The 22,558-nt window shown below is 38.4% G+C and overlaps 1 protein-coding gene across 2 annotated transcripts in view; it reads right to left on the bottom strand.

Annotated features, from left to right (window-relative positions):
* Positions 1 to 22,558, bottom strand: part of LOC136867367 (uncharacterized) — a 123,735-nt gene that overhangs the window by 59,392 nt on the left and 41,785 nt on the right. For both annotated transcript variants that reach the window (XM_067144544.2, XM_067144545.2), the window contains one exon: positions 9,483 to 9,676. In XM_067144544.2, coding sequence (XP_067000645.2) covers positions 9,483 to 9,676 — 194 coding nt within the window. The remainder of the gene's footprint in view (positions 1 to 9,482; positions 9,677 to 22,558) is intronic.

Below are 22,558 nucleotides of genomic sequence, written 5' to 3'. Positions count from 1 at the left end.
ACGCTGAAATTCATGCCCTTAAAGCTATACATAGAACTAATAATGTCTTAGTAGTAAAAACTAAACTGTGTATTTTAATTTGTGCGTACTTCCAACCAGACTTCAACTCTCTCCAAATGATAGATGAAATAGGCACAGCCTTGAGTACAACAAACAGAAATGACGGCATCATCCTTGCAGGTGACTTCAACTGCAGAGTAGATGTTCCTTCGCAAAAATCAAGAGAAGTCTTAGAATACTTGGAAGAAGGATTATCCATGGTTAATAGAAGCGAAGACAAAACATATATAATCATAATGGCACCAGCACCATAGACCTGATCTTTACAAACCTGGGTAAGCTAAAACCAATAGGACAGAAAATTATCCTAAACCCAGTAAGAAAACATCAGATGGTAGAAACCATGCTTCTGATTAAAGGTGATTATGATCAAGAGGAGATTGAAACCCGTAGGATATCGAGGAAATACCTCCAGCACAAAGTATGTGAGACAGATAACTAGGCAATTGTGAAGATGGTGGTGGAAGGCAACCTGGAGGAAGCAGCCAACAAGCTAGAGGATTTACTACAAGGTGCAGACATTTCAGAGCCTACATTTAAAAGGAAAGCAAAGCCTTGGTTTAAGAGAAATTGCTACATGGCAAGAAAGACTGCACTGAAAGCGCTGCACGCAGCCCTTAAAGCCCCAAGCACCAATCTACTAGAAGATTACACCAACAAGTGACGGACCTATAAGGCACTTATAAAGCAGGAGAAAAAGCTATTTCAGGAACAGGAAGAACAAAGATTGATAGAAATTTTTTTTTTGCTATGGGCTTTACGTCGCACCGACACAGATAAGTCTTATGGCGACGATGGGATAGGAAAGGCCTAGGAGTTGGAAGGAAGCGGCCGTGGCCTTAATTAAGGTACAGCCCCAGCATTTGCCTGGTGTGAAAATGGGAAACCACGGAAAACCATTTTCAGGGCTGCCGAAAGTGGGATTCGAACCTACTATCTCCCGGATGCAAGCTCACAGCCGCGCGCCTCTACGCGCACGGCCAACTCGCCCGGTGATTGATAGAAAAAGCAGAGCAATGGCCGTATAAAGCTCTTAACCCAAGACGCCCAAAATATCCGCGAAATATTCCTATTGAGGTTTGGGAGAATCATGTGGGCCACGAATTAAGTACAAGAGAGACACGTTCTTGCAGTATTCTAGTTCAAACACCCACGGGAGAAGAAGACCTAGACACTGAACGGTTTACATTCAAGGAAGTAGAAGATGCTATAAACAGCTCCAAGAATAATAAGGCTTGCAGTCCGGATAACATCTACAATTAACACATCAAAATTGCTTTCCCGACACTAAAAGAAGCAATAACATATGTCTTGAATGAATGTCTTAAGCAAGGAACGATTCCAAGCAGCTGGAGAAAGTCTACAGAAAAAATGATATAAAAAGGAAAGGGAAGCACTGAAGATCCAAATGCTTATAGAGGTGTTGCTCTTGAATGTACGATGCTAAAGATCCTAACAAAACTCTAATGTCAGTGCCTGACTAGAGAAGTCGATTCCAAACTACCAGAAGAACAATTCAGTTTTAGAAGAGGGAGGAACATGATTCAGGCCATCAAGTGTCTACTGGATGATATTGAAGCAGGTACAACTAGAGCGGGAGGCAAGCTGTACACCATTTTCGTCAACTTAACCAAAGCCTTCGACTCTATCAGCCGAAAAATCATAATGGAGAAACTAGACAGATTAATGAGATACTTCAAGTCTCAAACGCCTAATTCAGAACATACTAGCCTCAAACTGCATAGAAATTAGTGACGGAATAGTGAAGTCCAACCCAATTCAACAAACCACTGGTGTATTATAAGGGGATCCACTAAGCCCAGTACTATTTATAATTGCTATGGCAGACATTATAGAAGTAATCCCTGAAGAAACAAGCATATATATGTATGCAGACGATATCGTGATTGCCTCGAGGTCCAGTGAGAAACTGCAAGAGTCACTTGACGCGTTGGTGAAGTGGACAGAAGAGAATAAACTTCAGTTAAATGAGGAAAAGACAGTATCAATAACATTTAGGAAAGGGGGTAAAGCATCAGAGTTTCATATACATGGGAGACCTCTAAAAAATGTATCGAACTTCAAGTATTTGGGAGTCACACTACAAACTAGAGGTAATGTTTTCTCTACCCACATCAATGACAGGACAAATGCAGCAATCAGAGCCATCAACGACATACAGAATTTAAATAAGTTTGTCTATCAAAACAGCCCTGAAATTATTTGACCTCAAAGTGTCACCAGTGATCACCTATGGATTAGAAATTGTATGGCCGCACCTAAAAATGAAACAGTTCGAACAACTAGAAAAAGTGAAAGCTATGTTTCTGAAAAAGGCACTATGTGTCTCGAAGTATACGCCTTCAAGGCTTGTATATGAGTTAACTCGCAAACCTTTCCACATAGAGGATCTCCGTTGTCACCTACCGCTACCAACTACACCAACATATCTACAGCTCATAGAGAAATTAAGAGCAAAGAAGAGAGACATATGGAGCAAATTTTACTCGACAGACGCAATGATTTACAAAGACTGACAAGGAGGAGGATATGAGCTCAGACACTTGATCACATGCTTTGCAATACACGGATTTCATTATAAGCTGTGTAAAACAAAGAAATTCCATCAACCAGACATGGACTGTGTATGTGAACGTTGTGGTAAGAGCTGTGAACGTTATCATGCCATGATTTGTACTTGTCGGCGCGAATCAATGATAGCCTTCTGCAGAGATGATTAGTGCTGTGTATTAATGTAAATATCTTTTGGCCATTGGCTGCAATAAAATATATTATTATTATAGCTCCCCATCAAATTAAATTTTGTTCGTCAAGTTGTTTCCAAGGAGTCCCTCGCCTGTCAAATGGGAGTGGTACTCCGTTACTCCCGTAGGTCCCAGGCTTGCTTCTCAGTAAATTCATGAAGCAGGATGCTACCCTACTTACACATAGTCCAAGTGAGGATCTCTCCTCTAACGGGTTATGGACCACCGGTGGATTGTATTTTCCTAGCCGCCTGAGCACAAGGAGGGCCATGACTCAGAATATGTCCAAGATGCCCACTCCCATTCCATAGCAACTGGTATCCCAACTCTTAGGACTGCTTACTCAACCACTCAGCCGTTGCCCATGGTTCACGAACTAGGACATGACTACAGTAACCCACACCATGAACCATCTTCATGATCACAGATTTCACATAATTGTAAATAAATTTGATACTACTGGCTCAGTGCTCAATAAAAACATGCACACACATGAACCGTTTCAACAGAGGAAAAGCTAGATGACATTGGTGCGAATCTTCAATGGTCACTGAATAAATCACTCACAAAATTAGCACAAAAAGTAGGGGTTTTTGGTTTCTTCTGCACACAGAGCTACAAAGCTGTTACAGATCAAACCATACAAGGGGCCCATTGTGTAAAACTTGCTGATCCAGCCACAAGAGTGAGATATTGTGAGTGGTATCTTGCATCATTGAATGATCGTTTATTCGACCTACAGTTTGTGTTCTTTTCGAATGAGGCCTGGTTTCATCTTAAGGGTCATGTGAAAAGTCATAACTCTCGCTATTGGTGTGCAGAAAGTCCTAATGGTGTTTATGAAGTCCCTCATTATGTAGGATGACACTTCCAGCCTCTTTTGAAAGGCAAGATTTCATATAAGATTGTATACACGCTTAAAGCAGGATGGCCGCGCGCGACGTAAGTTGGGCTCAGGCAGCTGCTGTAGCGCAGAGTACAAACACAGTGCGTTCGGTCTGGGTTTATAAGAACGACCCTGTATATGGCGTGAGTATATTCAGATGTAAAAATAACATATTATGGTCACTGAAATTATTAGCAATATTAGTTATTATAGATTTTCCTTTAAAGCTCATACACCAAGTCAGTACGTTATGCAGTTCAGGGATGGAGCTGTTAGCTTGCATTTGCGAAATTGTGGATTCGAATCCCACAGTCAGCAGCTCTGAAGGTGGTGTTCCATCGTCTCCCACCTACAAACCAGGCAAATACTAGGGCTGTACTTTAATTAAGGCCGTGATCGCTTCATTTCCAGTCCTAACCCTGTCCTACCCCATCGCTACCATCTCACAAGAATCTCAGGCAAGATACTGATATTGCCAGAAGAAAACAACAAGGGGCAGAAAATGAGACACTGGTTTGCATGTCAAGTATTTTGTGGCATATCACACACAGAAATAGGTGCAATGCTCTCTGACATTCCTTATTTACTCGTACATGACTGTGACAAAACAAATTACTATTAAATTTCATAACAAAAATGTCTATCATTGTTTTTTCTGCTAGGTCTTGTTGGATGAGTGAGATTCTTATGAAAAATTTTGCTCATCATAAAATCTAAGAGCTGTGTGACACTTTGAACTGGTCTGAGAAAGATAAAAATCACTGATTATAATAATCTTATTGGAGTTGTATTTGGTCAGAGCATATTCAAGGTCAGGAAGAATGTTTCATTAATTCATTCATTCATTTATTTAGCTTCCGTAGACTGTACAATTACATATTTTGAAATATGCCAATACTAACAATAATATATGCACAATAATGAACATTGTGAAAAAGAAGAAAAAAAAGAAAAACAGAAACACCAAATACCTCAATGTTAGGACAGCACATCTTAATTTTTTTAAATAATTAATAATATTAATAACCAATATTTACAAGACAAAATAAAAATAAAAATCCAGGAGTGTGGTGTTAATAATACGTACATAATCAATGTGACATTAACTTATTTTTAAGGCTATGTACCGGTACTAGATATTAAGAACGTTTACAAGTTAATAAGTAACGGCACTTCATCATACAGTATATTCTTCTGCACTATAGAAGCAGCTACTCAGCAGGAGATTTTTTAAAACTGTGTTAAATGAACTGACGGGACTAATATCTTTAATCTTATTTGGAAGCTTATTATATAATCTGATTTCAACAGAGTCTACATGTCGCAAGGCAATGGTTTTACTCTTGTGCTTGATACAAATATTATTTCTTGTTTGCGTCTGGTAATTGAGTTTGTCAAAATTCTTTCTGAAGTGATCAATATTTTTTTTCACGTGTAGAATGCATTGCATGATGTATATGCTTGGTACTGGGAGTATCCTTAGTCTCTTAAATAATGGTCTGCAGTGATCTAACCTGTTACGTCTTGATATAATTCTGATAGCTCGTTTCTGTATTCGAAAAATAACATCAAGATTTGATTTGTAGCAACCCCAAAGACCAATAGCATAAGTGATGACTGAATGGAAATATCCAAAATATGATATTCTAACATATTCTTCACTACAACTATTGGACAAAATCCTTAAGGCAAAAATAGGAAAGATCACAATATGAAGATAAAGTTGGAATTCAAGGGGACAAATTGGGGCAAATATTCATTTATAGGAAGGGGAGTTAGGTATTGGAATAACTAACCAAGGGAGATGTTCAATAAATTTCCAATTTCTTTGAAATCATTTAAGAAAAGACTAGGAAAACAACAGATAGGAAATCTGCCACCTGGGCGACTGCCCTATATGCAGATCAGGATTGATTGATTGATTGATTGATTGATTGATTGATTGATTGATTGATTGATTGACAGAACTCAGAGACTTCCCTATTTTTTTTAATATGACAATCCCATCTTAATTTTTCATCTATATGGACACCTAAAAATTTTGTGGTCAACGTATTTTCAATTGCGTTTGCATTTAGTATAAGGTTGTGGTGTTGTTTTTTTTTCAGTTTTGTCATAGTAGTTAGATGCCTTGAATTCCATGTATTTAGTCTTTTTTAGGTTCAATGTTAATTTGTTTTCCCAGAACTATGATTCTAACCTAGACAGGACTGTAGTTGCTGCAGTTTCTATAGACATAGGGTCAGGATTATTAATAATTATGTTTGTATCCTCAGCATACAGGACTGCAGTTTCTACTTGATTATTGTGAGGAAGATCATTCACTTAGATACTACCCTGCGGAAGACCTAAGTCTATGTTTTTTACCTGCGAGTGATATGTCTCATTATGCCCTTTACTGTAACAATGTGTAATTTCAACAAACTGGGATCGTTTATCCAGGTATGATCTAAACCAGTCATTAACAATTCCTCTAACTCCAGTCTGATATAATTTGTGCAACAATATTTCATAATCAACAGTATCAAATGCCTCTGAAAGTTCAAGAAATAATCCTATTACAGTTTCATCATTATCAAGAGCATTTTTACAACCAACTGTGTAAAATGTGATACAGCAGACAAAGTACTTCTGCCAGTTCTGAACCCGTGTTGTGCATTATTTAACAAGTTATATTTGATTAAAAATTTAGTAAGCTGATCTTTCATAGCACATTCAAATATTTTTGAAATAACAGTAAGTATTGATATTGGTCTGTAATTATGTAAATCATGTAAGTTTCCACTTTTAAAGACTGGAATAACTTTAGCTATTTATAGGAGATTAGAAAACTGACCACTAGAAAAAGATTCATTGATGAGATAAGATAAAGGCTGTACCAGATATCATCATATCATCATAGGTTGTTCTGCCATTCGGCAGGTCCAATCGCCATGATCGTTTATCCAGGTATGATCTAAACCAGTCATTAACAATTCCTCTAACTCCAGTCTGATATAATTTGTGACCTCCATATCTCTTGATCTTGTGCCCCTTTCTTCACATTTTTTAATGAGTTTTGTGTGAATTTCATCTACACCTGTGGAAGTTTTATTCTTCAAAGACTGTATGATTTTAAGAACTTCCAATTCTGTTACTGGAGTTAATGGCATAGAGTTTTGCACAAAGGTTGTGAGTTCTGGTAATACATCTGATTTATTTGCATTTTCAAGTTTGTATGGTAGCGATAAAAAAAAAAAAAAAACACACACACGCACACGCACACACACATTATCATTATAGACTGTTATGCCTTTCAGCGTTCAGTCTGCAAGCCTCTGAGAATTTACTAAACGTCGCCACAATCCTCGATTTGCAACTAGCGTTGTGGCCTCATTTAGTTCTATACCTCTTATCTTTAAATTGTTAGAAACCGAGTCTAACCATCATCGTCTTGGTCTCCCTCTACTTCTCTTACCCTCCATAACAGAGTCCATTATTCTTCTAGGTAACCTATCCTTCTCCATTCGCCTCACATGACCCCACCACCGAAGCCGGTTTATGCATACAGCTTCATCCATTGAGTTCATTCCTAAATTAGCCTTTATCTCCTCATTCCGAGTACCCTCCTGCCATTGTTCCCACCTGTTTGTACCAACAATCATTCTTGCTACTTTCATGTCTGTTACTTCTAACTTATGAATAAGATATTCTGAGTCCACCCAGCTTTCGCTCCCGTAAAGCAAAGTTGGTCTGAAAACAGGCCGATGTAAAGATAGTTTCGTCTGGGAGCTGACTTCCTTCTTACAGAATACTGCTGATTGCAACTGCGAGCTCACTGCATTAGCTTTACTACACCTTGATTCAATCTCACTTACTATATTATCATCCTGCGAGAACACACAACCTAAATACTTGAAATTATCGACCTGTTCTAGCTTTGTATCACCAATCTGACATTCAATTCTGTTGAATTTCTTACCTACTGACATCAATTTAGTCTTCGAGAGGCTAATTTTCATACCATACTCACTGCACCTATTTTCAAGTTCCAAGATATTACACTGCAGGCTTTCGGCACAATCTGCCATTAAGACCAAGTCGTCAGCATAGGCCAAACTGCTTACTACATTTCCACCTAACTGAATCCCTCCCTGCCATTTTATACCTTTCAGCAGATGATCCATGTAAACTACGAACAGCAAAGGTGAAAGAGTACAGCCTTGTCTAACTCCTGTATGTACCCTGAACCAAGAACTCATTCTACCATCAATTCTCACTGAAGCCCAATTGTCAACATAAATGCCTTTGATAGATTTTAATAATCTACCTTTAATTCCATAGTCACCCAGTACGGCGAACATCTTTTCCCTCGGTACCCTGTCATATGCTTTCTCTAGATCTACGAAACATAAACACAACTGCCTATAGGGATAAAAATAAATCATTTATATAATTAGCCAAATGGTGAGGGTCATTCATTTGTATTCCCTTATCATTTTTTATGGCAGCATCTTTATTTCCAACTGTGTGTCTGTTGGTTTCTCCCTTGATTACATTTCATATGGTTCGTGATTTACCGGTATTGCACGACTCTTATCTTAGCCGCCCTAAGAACTCTTCGATAGACTGATTTGTAGTTTTAACATACTTACAAAAAACCTGGTCACAACTCTGCTGTGCTAATCTACTTAGTAATTTAAATTTTTGACTTGAAATCCATATACCCTTTGTGATCCATGGCTTTTTTTAAGTTTCATTAATTACTGTAAGTTTTTTTGGAATATGTAATTCAAATTGCATTTAAAAAATGCTTAAAAAGGTTCTATACTTTTGGTCAATGCTATGACCAAATGTTACTGGAGCCCAGGTCTGAAGTTTAAGACTTTCAATGAAACTGCCACATGCAGCTGCAGATAAAAAACGAGTTAATTGTGCTTGCTTCATTTTGGTTGAATGGTTGTTAGCATTCTCAATTTCTAGTTGCAAAATTTGAGCATGATGATCTGATAATCCAAAATTTATATTGGATGCTTGCATTTTAGAACATTGGTAATTAATACAAATGTTGTCTATCGTTGTAGTTGAGGTGGCAGTTATCCGGGTGGGTGTAAAAATGAAGTGTTTTAGATTACAGCTTTGAAGAACATGCAGTAGTTGTGATGTTGATGGAAGGTTTTCTTCAGCAAAATCTATGTTAAAATCACCACTCAGTATTACTTCTGTGCTGCTGTTCCTACCGAAAATGTTATGAAGGACTTGATTTAATTTTCCTAAGGAAATCTCCACATCAGCATCCAGTGAACGGTACACAGTTAACAGAATTACTCTTTTACCATAGGAAAGCTTAAATTCCACTGAAGTTAGTTCAAGTTCTAATTCAGAATTATGCACTTCAAGATTCTTCCTTTCTTTACATTCAAGTCCTGACTTAACAAAAATACAAACTCCCCCATACTCTTTATTAACCCAACTGTAATTACTTGCCAGATAATAGCCTTCAATATTAATGAGTTCAAGTTCATCATTATTACACCAATGTTCATCCAAACAGATAAACATAACATCCTGTACTGAATTTAAAATTACTTGGAATTCTAAAATTTTAAGACATTGAATGTTCTGATGAAATATTTTGAACTGCCTACTCCCACACTCCAAGTCATTACTGGTATTTAATTCTGGACCCACATTCTGGATGGTCCAGAATCTAACAATGTCCAGTGTCCAATGCATTAGTACAGAATGGTCCATAGGCTAGCAATATATATATATAAAAGAAGATTACTTACTCATTAGGATTATGTTGGGATTGAAAAGAACTTTTTTGTTCTACGTCATGAGCTTCATGATATTCATCTGCATGATAAGAATCTCCTTCAAGCATTTCTAGTAAACTGATGGATGCATCCATTCTATAGTTTTCAGATGTATTTTTGTTCCAGTTAGACAGTCTCCTATTTCTAATACTCTCAATTGCAGGCTGCTGGAAAACAAAACAAAAGTTCTTATTGGAAACACATCTTCAACTTTACATACTGAAGTGCTTGTTAATAATATTAAAATCTGTGCTATTTTAGTGTACTTTGTAATGTATGTAACTATAATTATTTTTGGCAAGGGTTAGGACAGAAGCCTTAGTACACCAACTGAAGTACTTTGCATTTGTGAAAACAGAATATGTAAACGGTGAGGTGATAGGCACTCTTAGACTAGCTACTGTGAGTTCAAGGTTTGTGTAGAACAAAATGATAGACAAGGGTAGCCAAGCTGGAACTTTCAAGACCTGGATCTGATCTGGAGTCCCTTGTATGTAACATAAAAGTTCTTAAAAGGAACAATCTGGGTAAATAGTTGACAACTTAAGGAAAGAACTCTACATCAAAGGCAGGATTGAGGAAGCAAGAGCATTTGTGATACTGACATCACAGTTGCTGTGTTGATTCAATGTTCTTCTATAGTTATGTGGACAGGATACAGTTAGAATACAGAAAAGCTTCAATTGAATTGATTAAATAATAGCTGTGATATTTGATGGATTTAACTATAATGTTGTGAGGTTATGGTACAGGTAATGCTGATCTTGTTAATATCATAAGACATATATGGTACCATTCACATGTGAAGAAACCAAGAAAAAAAGGCAGAAAGAGGGCAGAGGCTGGTAAAGCTGTCAGTGGGTCAATATGCTTTTAGGACTGAAAGGTCATTAGGCTGTACAGGGCATGCAGAGTTTGGCAGAACTGGGGTGAAAGCTGTCAAGGTAAGGTAGGGTGACTAACCATTCCGCATTTTGGAGGTATTTTGTAACTGTCCCACAATTTTCGTAGGTTCTTTTGAGCGTCTTCATATTTTTCAAAATTAATATTTCTGATGTAGTGTTACCCAAATTTCAGTCTCGTTGCCACAGAACTATTTAATGTGCACTCGGAACTTTCACTGACTGACAATTATGCAATAATCAAGCTTACTTTGTCCTCCAAAATCTGACTTGCTGATCATTGAGTGACAGCAGTAATTGTTGAAAGCTATTTGATAATTGCACATGTGCTGTTACAATAGCTGCAATTTTTAAGAGTAAATAAATCAGGGAAATGGATTCAAGTTCACACAGTAATAATTCTGATCCCTGTGAAGATGAGTCTGACGTTAATTGTAAAAGAAGTAACATTTCAGAAGAAAGGTTGAAAACAAATGAAACGAATGAGAAATGAACCAGTCATCTGTGTGTAGTGACGCACTCAACATTTACAATGCTTTCTGTAAATTATGCAATAAGACATTTTAGTGTTGGCCATGGTGGATTTAACAACATAGCAAAACATGGGAAAGGACAAGATCATAAAAAAACCTATTGTACCTTTTTTGATTCTAGTGCTGCAGAAGAGGATATTCAATAAGATATTTTACAGCTTCAGAGCTCATTCCAGTGAATCACAATGTTGTACAGAATGTGCCATACAGTTATTTGCAGCCCAGTATCATTGTATTCTCTCTTCAGCAGCCTGTCTCATTTCTGCTGTCCACTCACTGTTCTGCTGTTCATCTTCACAAAAGCCCTTGAAGTTATTGATGTGCTGTTAGTTCATCACACTCATCTCTGCACTTTAAAAGCTGATGAAGAAACTAAGAACCATTCCTACTACAAATGATCTCCATCATCACCAAGATAGCAGCACTGTCAGACAAATTGCTGGAGGCCTCAATGACAGAGTGGGAAGGGATAGTCAGTTGTGGGGAAATGTAATGGGCAAATATTGTTCTGGTAATTGTAATGCCAATGGACTGCTACTTCTCGGCCTGTGTGCAGAAAATGAGCTGTTCATCACTAACACTCAGTTTTGCATATATAACCATTACAAGACCATATGGATGCAACTATGATCTCAGCACTGGCACGTTCTCGACTACATCATCACCCGACAGTGTGACAAGAAAGATGTTCTCCTTACCAAGACTGCAAGGAGTATTGATGACTGTTGGACAGATCACAAACTTCTGATCTGTTGAATCAGAATCTCCTTCCATTGGAAACCAACTATGCATCACCCAAGAAAGCCCTTGCCACTTTCAAATTGTCAGATAAATCTACATCGTCAGACTTCCAAAATGCAATCATGAACCGATTGGCAAAAATACAGTATGAATGAATGATGTTGAGCAAGAATGGTCAATACTCCAAAGGACTATCATTGAGTCAGCTGAGGAAATCATCGGCTGTGAGAAAAGAAAGAGGCAAGACTGGCTCGAGGACAACAACAAAGAAATTCTGAGCCTTTTCAGTGCCAAACGGGAAGCCCACTATCCCTTCTTCAAGATCCATCATCCAGCATGAAGAAACCTGTGTTTCAAGATCAGTAACAGAAGTGTCAGACTCAAATAAGAGAAATGAAGAACAACTGGTGGCAGGAGAAGGCTGTAGAACTTCAAAGATTTCCTGATACGAGAGACCTGTGGAACTTCTGCATGGGAATAAAAGAGATCTGCGATCCATCTTGCTCTTTAATTGGAACTCTGAAAACAGTTGATGGTGCTAACACTCCTACCAATGAAGTTGTTCTATCATAGGCTGAAACCAACTCTCTCTCCCTCATTCATGATAGTAAACTACCTTCTTCCTTCAATAGTGGAAGGTGGCAATGAGGGTACAACCCTGATCTCCTCTTTATAAGTGAAAACATAGCACAACAATGCAACAAATTAGAGTGTTCTCCTATCCCCAGCACACAGCACAGAACGATGATAATGTGTCGACTTTTTCCCTATCATAAGACCCCAAGAAACTGGTCAGAAGAAGGTATAACTTCAAGAAGGCAGATTGGCAGAAACTCTTGGAAATGTTGGATGGAAAAGTTCAAGCAATCATGCCCTTACCTGATACTTATGATTAATTTGTTGAGCTTGTTACAATCTCTTCTCAAGCATGTATTCCTAGAGGTTGCAGGACGACCTATCTTCAGGGTGTGACATCAACAGTTACACTGCTCGAGGAGTATATTTAACGATGATGAAAATACATTTAGTGAGGAAACACCTCACACAGCAAGATCAGTTCTCTCCTCAATCTCTGAGATAAAGAGAAACAGTGGGGAAAAATTGATGGCGGAATGTGATATGAGCAGGAGCAGCCAAGAGGCTTGGAGACTTCTAAGACAACTGAATAATGACCCTTCATAGGGAAATATGTATGTGAATGTTCGAGCTGATCAAATTGCCCATCACCTCCTAGAAAATGGGAAACCACTTTCTACAATCAAGTCCAGTAGGAAGTCATTTGAAAGACAACCTGACCAAGAAACTACTACCTTGCTACGACCCTTTCCTCTGTCTGAATTAGATCTCGCCCTGAGTAAATGTCAAAATGGGAAGGCTGCCGGCCTTAATGATATAAGAGTTGAGCAGATTAAGAACTTTGGGCTGATAACTAAGTGTTGGTTGCTAGATCTGATGAACAACTGTGTCCAGTCTTGTAAGATTCCTAAACTTTGGAGGAAAGCTAAAGTTATAGCTATTCATAAACCAGAAAAGGGTAAGGATGATCCTAGAAGTTACCATCCTGTCTCTCTCCTCTGTCATTTGTACAAAGTTCTTGAAAGGCTCGTTCTAAACAGAATAACAGACAAGCTAGAGGCAGTCTACATACCACAACAGGCTGGATTCAGATCAGGGAAGAGTTGCATGTCTCAGGTGTTGAAACTAACACAGCTCATAGAAGATGGTTTTGAAAGGAAAGAGATTACAGGAGCTGTATTTATTGATCTAACAGCGGCTTATGATACAATAAATCACAGACTACTTATTATGAAACTTCATAATGCTACCAAAGATTATCAACTAACTTGCTTCGTAAGAAATATCCTTGAAAATAGAAGATTCTTTGTTGAATTTCAAGGACAAAGAAGCAGATGGAGATCACAGAGGAATGGATTACCCCAGGGTAGTGTGCTTGCTCCAGCACTGTTTGCCATTTATACTAATGATCAACCATTACCTGAGGGAATGCAGAGTTTCATCTATGCAGATGATTGTGCCATACTTGCCCAAGCTCATTATTTTGAAAATGTTGAACAGACACTTATTAAGGCACTGACAGAATTGTCTGACTATGATAGGGAGAACCACCTGAGACCAAATCCCAGTAAAACACAGATTTGCACTTTCCACCTTAAAACAGACAGGCATCAAGAACCCTTAACATTACCTGGGAAGGAATCGCACTAGAATACTACAAAAACCTCCATACAGGCCATGAAGGCCCTTGGAGGAGTGGAAGGTAAAGGCTTCCACCATTGTTAACCTCGGCACGTGATGGGGTAGAGTGGTTAGCTCTATGCCCGGCCGCCTTTGCCCCCAGAAAAAATAACCTGGTACTCATTTTGGTGTAGGCTGAGTGAACCTCAGGGCCATATGCACCTCCGGAAGTGGAAATCTCGTTTCTTAAATTTTACGACTTCCTGACGGGGATTCAAACCCACGTACTTCCGGGCGAACAGAGCACGCCTTTACCGCCTTGGCCAGGCAGCCCCTCTAGAATACTACACAACTCCAAAATATCTAGGAATCACCCTCGATCATGCTCTAACTTAGAGGAGGTATTGCCTGAATACCAAACAAAAAGTGGCAGCCAGAAGCAATGTTGTAAGGAAGTTAACATGCACAACATGGGGAGCTAATCCTAGCACTGTAAGAACATCTTTCCTTGCACTATGTTACTCTGCAGGGGAATATGCAAGTCCAGTGTGGTCTCGAACTAGTCATGCCATACGATACTTGTTGGTCACCGAGCTCAATAGCTGCAGTTGCTTAAGTACGGCCAGTATCCAGTATTCGGGAGATAGTAGGTTCGAACCCCACTGTCAGCAGCCCTGAAAATGGTTTTCTGTGGTTTCCCATTTTTACACCAGGCAAATGCTGGGGCACCTTAATTAAGACCACAGCCCCTTCCTTCTCACTCCTAGCCCTTTCCTGTCCCATCGTCACCATAAGACATATCTGTGTCGGTGCGACGTAAAACAACTAGCAAAAAGAAAAAGATACTTGTTGGATCATCAGCAGGTGCTTAAAGCCCACTCCGCTTGACAAGCTTTATTGCTTTACTGATATTGCATCTCCTGACATTCGCAGAGAGGTAGCGGCAAAACATGAGATGTACAAGGTGCAAACTTCTCAAGCACATTCTTTACATGGATATCAACCAGAAACCCCACGACTAAAATCAAGGAACATCTTCCTCAGAACAACACAGGCTCTTGTCCGGACACCACAGCATTCCCAAACTAATCTCTGGAATGTAAGGTTTAACAGCCCTGAGGGAGAGCTCACACCCTGTGAAAAACTTCCCGCTGGATACACAGAGAAATGGACCACATGGAGATCGCTCAATAGATTACAGTCAGGTGTTTCTAAATGCAAGAATAAATTAATGAAATGAGGTTTTTTTTACAGAGTCACTGCTACGTGAATGTGGTGAAGTGCAGCTGTCCTCCCACCTGCTCCAATGTAGTCAGTGTCCAACATCATGTACTCTGGAAGACCTGATTTGTGCTACACCAAATGCAATCGATGTTGCTAACTTCTGGGCGGCAATAGTATAAATGTACCGTCAATTCAATGTTATATTGTTCATGTATTATGTACATATTGTGCATTATTATCATATTAACTTAAATCATTGTAAGTACCCCTGACATGAATAAATAATCTCCACCAATTGTAGAGACCAATGGGAAACCACTCTGGTTATATTCTGCCCAGGATGTCATTATGGGTAGAGTTAATCAGGCAGAGGCCCCTAGTTCTCGGGCAGCCCTTTAAACGGGCAGGGGGTGCTAAGAATCTCCCAGTTCAATGAAGTGACATCTAACATGAGATTAGCAACATGGAATGTGAGGAGTTTGTTCATGGCTGGCCAACTTGACAATACAATTAAAGAAATGAAAAGGTTAAAGATTGATGTTCTTGGGGTAAGATGGCCAGGCAGAGGTACATGCAAAAGAGATGATGGGAATTTATATTACTCTGGCAGTCCTGACACTGATAAAAATCACCGTAATGGTGTAGCAATATTTGTGAAGTCAGAAATTGTGAAACATGTCACCAATTTTGTTCCAATATCATATCGACTTATGCTCTTACAAATACATGCTCACCCTTTCCAGATCAAATATAAGTATATGCTCCCACAGCAGATAAAAAATATGATAATGAGGTGGAGAACTTTTACAAAGACTTGCAAACATCATGAAAGCAACAAAAAGTGATAATGTAACAATAATAATGGGAGAATACAATGCAAAGATTGGAAGAGGACAGCGTGGAGATTTGGTGGGAAATTGGGGACCTGGCGAATCCAATTATCATGGAAACAGGTTATCAGTTCTGTCAAGAGAATGAGATGGTCATCACTAATACATGGTACCAACTTCCAGACCATAGACTGTACACTTGGATTTCACCAGCTGATAATGAGCATGACATTCCAAAATGCAATCAGACTGATTATATCCTTATCAATAAGAGATTCAGGAACTTCATTAAAAGGGTTAATACATATCCAGGGATAGATGTAGGTTCCGATCATAACCCACTAGTTGCTGATGAACAAATGAGATTAAAAGTTTTGCAAAAAAAAACAATCATTCAAGCAGAACAGATGCGAGGAAAATAAGAAATTGTCAAATAAAACAATAACTTGCTCATGAACTCACTGAAGAACTGAAGCAACCAGCATTTAACAGTCAAGAGGTAGAGAACCAATGAAAGAAAATAAGAACCACTCTCCTGACAGTAAGCAAAAAACACCTCCAGCCAGACAGTAGAAACAAGAAGAAGAAATGGATGACAGAACACATACTGTACTAGATTTGATGGGAAAACACAGGAGTGTTAAATCCAACAAGGATCAATATCAGCAGATTAATAATCAAGTTCGAAGAGAAATTAGAAAAGCCAAACAGGATTGGATGAATGGAAAATGTAAAACTATAGTGACTCTCAATGAAAAGCATGATGTCTTTAATATGCATGAAGTCATCAAAGAAGTAACTGGGACCTTCAGGTGGAAGATGCCCCATTTCTTTTTAGAAGATAACTTTGGTAAATCTATTATAAATCATATTGACAGACTCAAAACATGGGAGAAATAAATATATTACAGACCTCTTTTTTGATAACCGACCACAAGTACATGTCAATCATAAATACACAGATGGGCCAATATTTTTGAAATCGGAAGTAACTCATGCCATAAATCAATTAAAAGACAGAAAAGCTTTGGGCTCTAATGAGATTTCATCTGAAGTTATCAAACTTATCAATGATGAACAAGTTAATAAGATAGTGGACCTCTTTAATATATATATATAAAATAACATGTCCGGACTGACTGACTGACTGACTGACTGACTGACTGACTGACTGACTGACTGACTGACTGACTGACTGACTGACTGACTGACTGACACATTCATCATCGCCGAGCCAATACTACCGGACATAAAGAAATGAAATTTTGAGGATACATTTATATTACAATGTAGGTGCTTGCTAAGGGAGGATTTTTGGATATTCCATCGTTAAGGGGGTGAAAAGGGGGGTGAATTTTTAAAATGAGTATAACTATATCTCAAAACTTTAAAAGTTTACAGATTTTAAAATTGTTATTTAGAATCTCCTTTAAAAATAAAGAAACATGTAATTTTTGTTTTTGGAAAATCCCACTAGGAGGGGTGAAAAAGGGTGAAAAATTGGTTGAATGCCTTTAATGAGGATACTTAAATTGGTATTTGGGATCTCCTTTAAAAATAAAGAAACACATAGTTTTTTTGTTTTTGGAAAATACAATTAATGGGGGTTAAACAGGAGTGACAAATGGGGTGAATTTTAAGAAAGACTAAATCTACAGTATATCTCAGAAACGTAAAATGTTACAGACATAAAAATTGGTATTTGGAATCTCCTGTAAAAGTAAAGAAATATAGGTGATTTGTTTTCGGAAACTCCTTTTAAGGGGAACTAAACAGGGAGTGAAATTTTGAAATGAGCATGTCTACAGTATATCTCAAAAACTTAAAGTTACAGAAGTGAAAAATGGTATGTTTATCCCTACTAAAAATAAAGAAACATGTATTTTTGTTTTCGGACAAATTATTTTATTAGGATAGTGATATCTCAAAAACTGAAGATGTTACAGACGTGAAATTTGGTATTTGGAATCTCCTTTAAAAATAAAGAAATACCTATTATTTGTTTTCGGAAATCCACTTAAGGGGCCGGGACGGGGAGGGGGGGGTGGAGAATTGAAAAATTAGTTAAATTATTTGTATGAAGATACTATTATCTCAAAAATGAAAGATGTTGCAGACGTGAAAATTGGTATTTGGAATCTGCTTTAAAAGTAAAAAAAACACGTATTCCTTTGATTTTGGACAATCCAATGAAGGGGGGTGAAAGAATTGAAAAATTAATTGTATGAGGATACTAATATCTAATAAAAACTGAAGTTGTTACAGACGTGAAAATTGGTATTTGGATCTCCAAAGAAAAACACATTTTTGGGGGAAAATCATCTTGAGGGGGCAGGAAGGAGTTGAATTCCTTTTATGAGGACATATATCTTAAAAACTGAAGATGTTACAGTTGTGATAATTGGTATTTAGAAGATCCTTCACTAATAAAAAAAACAAGTATTTTTTCTGGAAAATTCACTTAAGGGGGGGTGTGAAAGGAAGTGAAAAAAAGTGAATTCTTTTTATGGGGATACTTATATCCTAAAACTGAAGGCAACAGACATGAACAATGGTATTTGGAATCTCCTTTAAACATAAAGAAGTATGCCTTCTTTTTTTAAGGGTGGGGGAGTCAACTTAACGGCAGTGGGATGAAAAAGGAGTTGAGACCAATTTTATTGATTTTACTGTTCATAATGTACTTGTTTCTGATCATAAACCAACCATTTTAATCGTTCCTGGGTTCGTTTTCAAGAGTCATCTTTTCCTTTGGAGATCTTAAAGTTAGATTACAGTAGATTATCTTGTGCATGTAAATAAAAATTTAAACACTTTTGAAATAAAAGATAGGAATTAAATTGACCATGCAATTGTTCACCTCTATAATAAGGTCAATAATGCATGGAAGTATTTCATTCGTATCACCAGAAATCCCGTGCACTTGCCTACCCACGCGCGACAATGGTGCTGGTCACATTGTCAGCAATGACAATGGCTGCAGATGTAATTTACCATCAAGTAGTGGTCTTGCATCTTGCGGTGAGGTCCAGAACAACAAAACAACAACAATAATAATAATAATAATAATAATAATAACATTCTGGACCAGCGTCCAAATGTGCGGACTGCGCTGGAAACGGGTCCTGACCGGGTAATGACTATGAATGCAGTCCGGCCGCGGGTTCAGTACTGCCAAGGCACCCAAGACGACACCACACCGGATCTCCTCTAGGATTTGATCCATATTTAAAATGTTTATAGGAAAAGATGGCAAATATTTAGGGACCCAACTAACCAGAAAGAATACCTGGACCTAGCCCGGGAAGCCCGAAATTGATTGCTGGAAAGAAAGATAAAAAATGGGAAGAACTTTGCCGTCAGAATGCGAATTTTGGCAGATTATATATAAAATGTTAAGCATTGAATTATAAATTTCAGTATAATACCGTAGCGAAGCACATGTATCCTGCTCGTAACATATATAACTCTGGAGAAATATCTTTTTCTTTCATTCCCCTGCCAAAACAATCAACTTCTAAAAATGCAACTAATATTGTCTTATAAGCTTAATGAGCCATTTGTTGAAATCCTTCCTGAGAATTATACATGCTCAAATATGAAAGAAATGTGAAGACCAGATAGAAGATACCCAGTTTGGATTTAGAAATGGTTATGGAACTCGTGAGGATCTATTTGGATTAACAACTCTTCTCCAAAAATGCTAGGACCAACAGAAAGATGTATTTGCCTGCTTCATAGATTATGAAAAAACATTTGATGGAGTAAAACACGATGAGCTCATCACAATACTCCAACAAACTGGAATTGACAGTAAAGATATAAGAATCATCAAAAACCTGGGATCAAAAAGCTGTGGTGAAGATTGATGGTGATACATCAGACTATATGTAAATCAGGCAAGGGTTTTTGACAAGGTTGTGTTTTGTCCCCATTATTATACAACATTTACTCAGGAGCTGTATTTAAAGCAGTAACAGATACAGAAGTGGGAATCAAGGTCAATGGAGAACTAACATGCGCACTCAGATATGCAGATGACACAATACTTCTTGCTAGTAGTATTGAAAGCCAACAACTGTACTTAGACAAGCTTAATACAGTTGGAGAAGAAATGGGTCTCACAATCAACACTAAGAAAACTAAAATAATGGTTTTCATTCAAGGAAGAGTTAAATCTCTTCTGAAACTGAAAGGTCAACAAATCCAACAAGTTGACAAATTTAAATACCTTGGTTGTTGGATATGAGATGATTTAAAACCAGATCCCAAAATTAAGACCCGTATAGAAATGACAAGATCAGCATTCAAGAAAATGAAGGCTTTACTGTGTGATAATGCCTTCACAAAAAAATGAGACAGCGCATGGTTAAATGTTATGTTTGGTCAATTGCTTTATGGAGTTGAAGCTTGGACTTAAAAAAAATGACCACCATAAAAAGGCTGGAAGTTCTAGAAGTGTGGTTTCATAGACGAATGCTAAGCGTCTCCTGGAGAGAGCATGTCTCTAACAAACAAATATAACAGAGAGCAAACTCTAAAAGTGAACTACTGATCAACATCAAATGCAGGGAAATTGTGTACTTGGGGCCTGTGTTACGTGGTGAAAGATATGCAGTATTACACCTCATTTTAAAGGGCAAAATCAAAGGACAGCGAGGAGTAGGCAGAAAAAGAATGTCATGTCTCAAGAACATTCCAGACTGGACTGGAATACGAACCGTTGCACAACTCTACCGTGTTGCTGAAGATTGAAGAACACTGTCCATACTGATCGCCAATGTCTGGGAGACTGGGCAAGGCATACAGAGGAAGAATAATAATTGTACACAAATCCTGGAGCATTAGAAGAACACTTCTCCATTTTTTAAAACTGAAGCTCCACTGCTGCCAATGACTTTCTACGGAATGTGCCACAATTTCCCCCACAGCCACGGATGGCAATGCCACCAACTTATCAAGAATTCTGTGTGACACTTGATAGGCTCCTAAGAGAGCACCTGTACCAGACAACATCCCTCTAGAAGTAATTCAGTGTGGAGTCTTACCCCTAAAAACAAGGCTTTTCTCGCTCATCCTCTCAATTTGGGAAACCCAAAAAGTACCCACTGATCTCAAAAATGCCAATATCATCCCTATTTTCAAGAAAGGTGACCGTAGTATACATGACAACTTTCATGGTATTACTCTGTTATCTATTGTAGGTAAACTTCTTGCAAGCATCCTGCTTAGCTGCCTGCAGGTCATCTACGAGGGGACTCAATCAGAGTCTCAAGGCGGTACTGTTGACATGAGGTACTGTTGACATGATCTCTTGTGCAAGACAACTAACTGCAAGAAAACTGCAGAGAAAACAAAAGCCTTCTCTATTTTGTGTTTTATGACCTGGAAAAGGCTTTCGATACTGTTTGAAGACTCACGATGTGGGCAGTTCTGAGATGCTTTGGCTGTCCTGAGAATTTTGTGGTCCTAGTGCAAATACTTCATGATGGTATTACTGGACAGATTCTCCATCAAAACAACTTCTCTGAACCATTTCCAATCACACATGGATAGAAGCAGTGTTGCATACTTACTCCAACTCTGTTTGCCTTGTATCTGGCGGCTATGATTTATGAAACAACAGACAACCCTGGAGTAGAGATCAAATACCACTTTGATGGTGGCCTCTTCAACTTGGCCAGACTTTACTCACATACACATAACAGTGTTACTAGGGCACCACCGGCTCTTACACTCAAAGAACTGGGACAGTCAGTCAACAGTTTCAAAGGATGCATATGATCCTTTTGGCCTCACCATCAATGAAAAAAAACAACTAAGATACTTGCTCAGACTGCACCAGGGACTAACACCCCAGAATTTAACATTACCATCTCAAACACCAAACTAGAACAAGTACACCACTTTACATACCGGTACCTTGCGAGTATCTTGTCAAAGAGCTGTACTTTAGAACAAGATGCGGAAAACAGACTTCGTGCTGCTCATGTGGCCTTTGGCCGATTATCCCACTGATCTTCAGGAATTAAGACCTTACAATTAGCACGAAACTAATGGTATACCAAGCTGTAGTCATCTCTACACTTCTCTATGGCTGTGAAACATGGACTTTACACCACTGTGACATCAAAAAGCTGGAGTGTTTTCACCAGCAAAAAGTATGTTCCATCATGAACATCAAGTGGGAGAAGTATGTTGATAATGTTGAAATTCTCGAGAAAGCATGTGTTAAGAGTACAGAAGCATTGGTCGTTGGCCATTGCCTTAGATGGACAGGGTATGTGCGCCGTATAAATGATGCCAGACTACTACACCAGGTCCTCTATGTGCCCTCGGTATGGCCTTCCATAAAAATAGGAGATTACTCTTAGAATGGAGTTTCACAGCTGATTTGGGAGCCATTTTTGCAGTCCCGTTATCAATGGACCATTTCCCTCCTGCCGACACAATGGCGGGTCATCCCGTCGGCCTGTATAGTCACAATCACTATTTGTTATTATTGAGGACTGATACGTCGATATGATTATTGCGACTGATTGAAAGGTATATAAGTTGATATGCTGCAGTGCCATCTAGTGGCGAGTTACAACAAAGTGGATAGCACGAAAATATTCTCCGTG

This window comes from Anabrus simplex, chromosome 3, assembly GCF_040414725.1.
Source record: "Anabrus simplex isolate iqAnaSimp1 chromosome 3, ASM4041472v1, whole genome shotgun sequence".
Lineage (NCBI taxonomy): Eukaryota > Metazoa > Arthropoda > Insecta > Orthoptera > Tettigoniidae > Anabrus > Anabrus simplex.
Note: the sequence above shows the minus strand (reverse complement) of the source record. Positions and strands in the feature narration are given on the sequence as shown.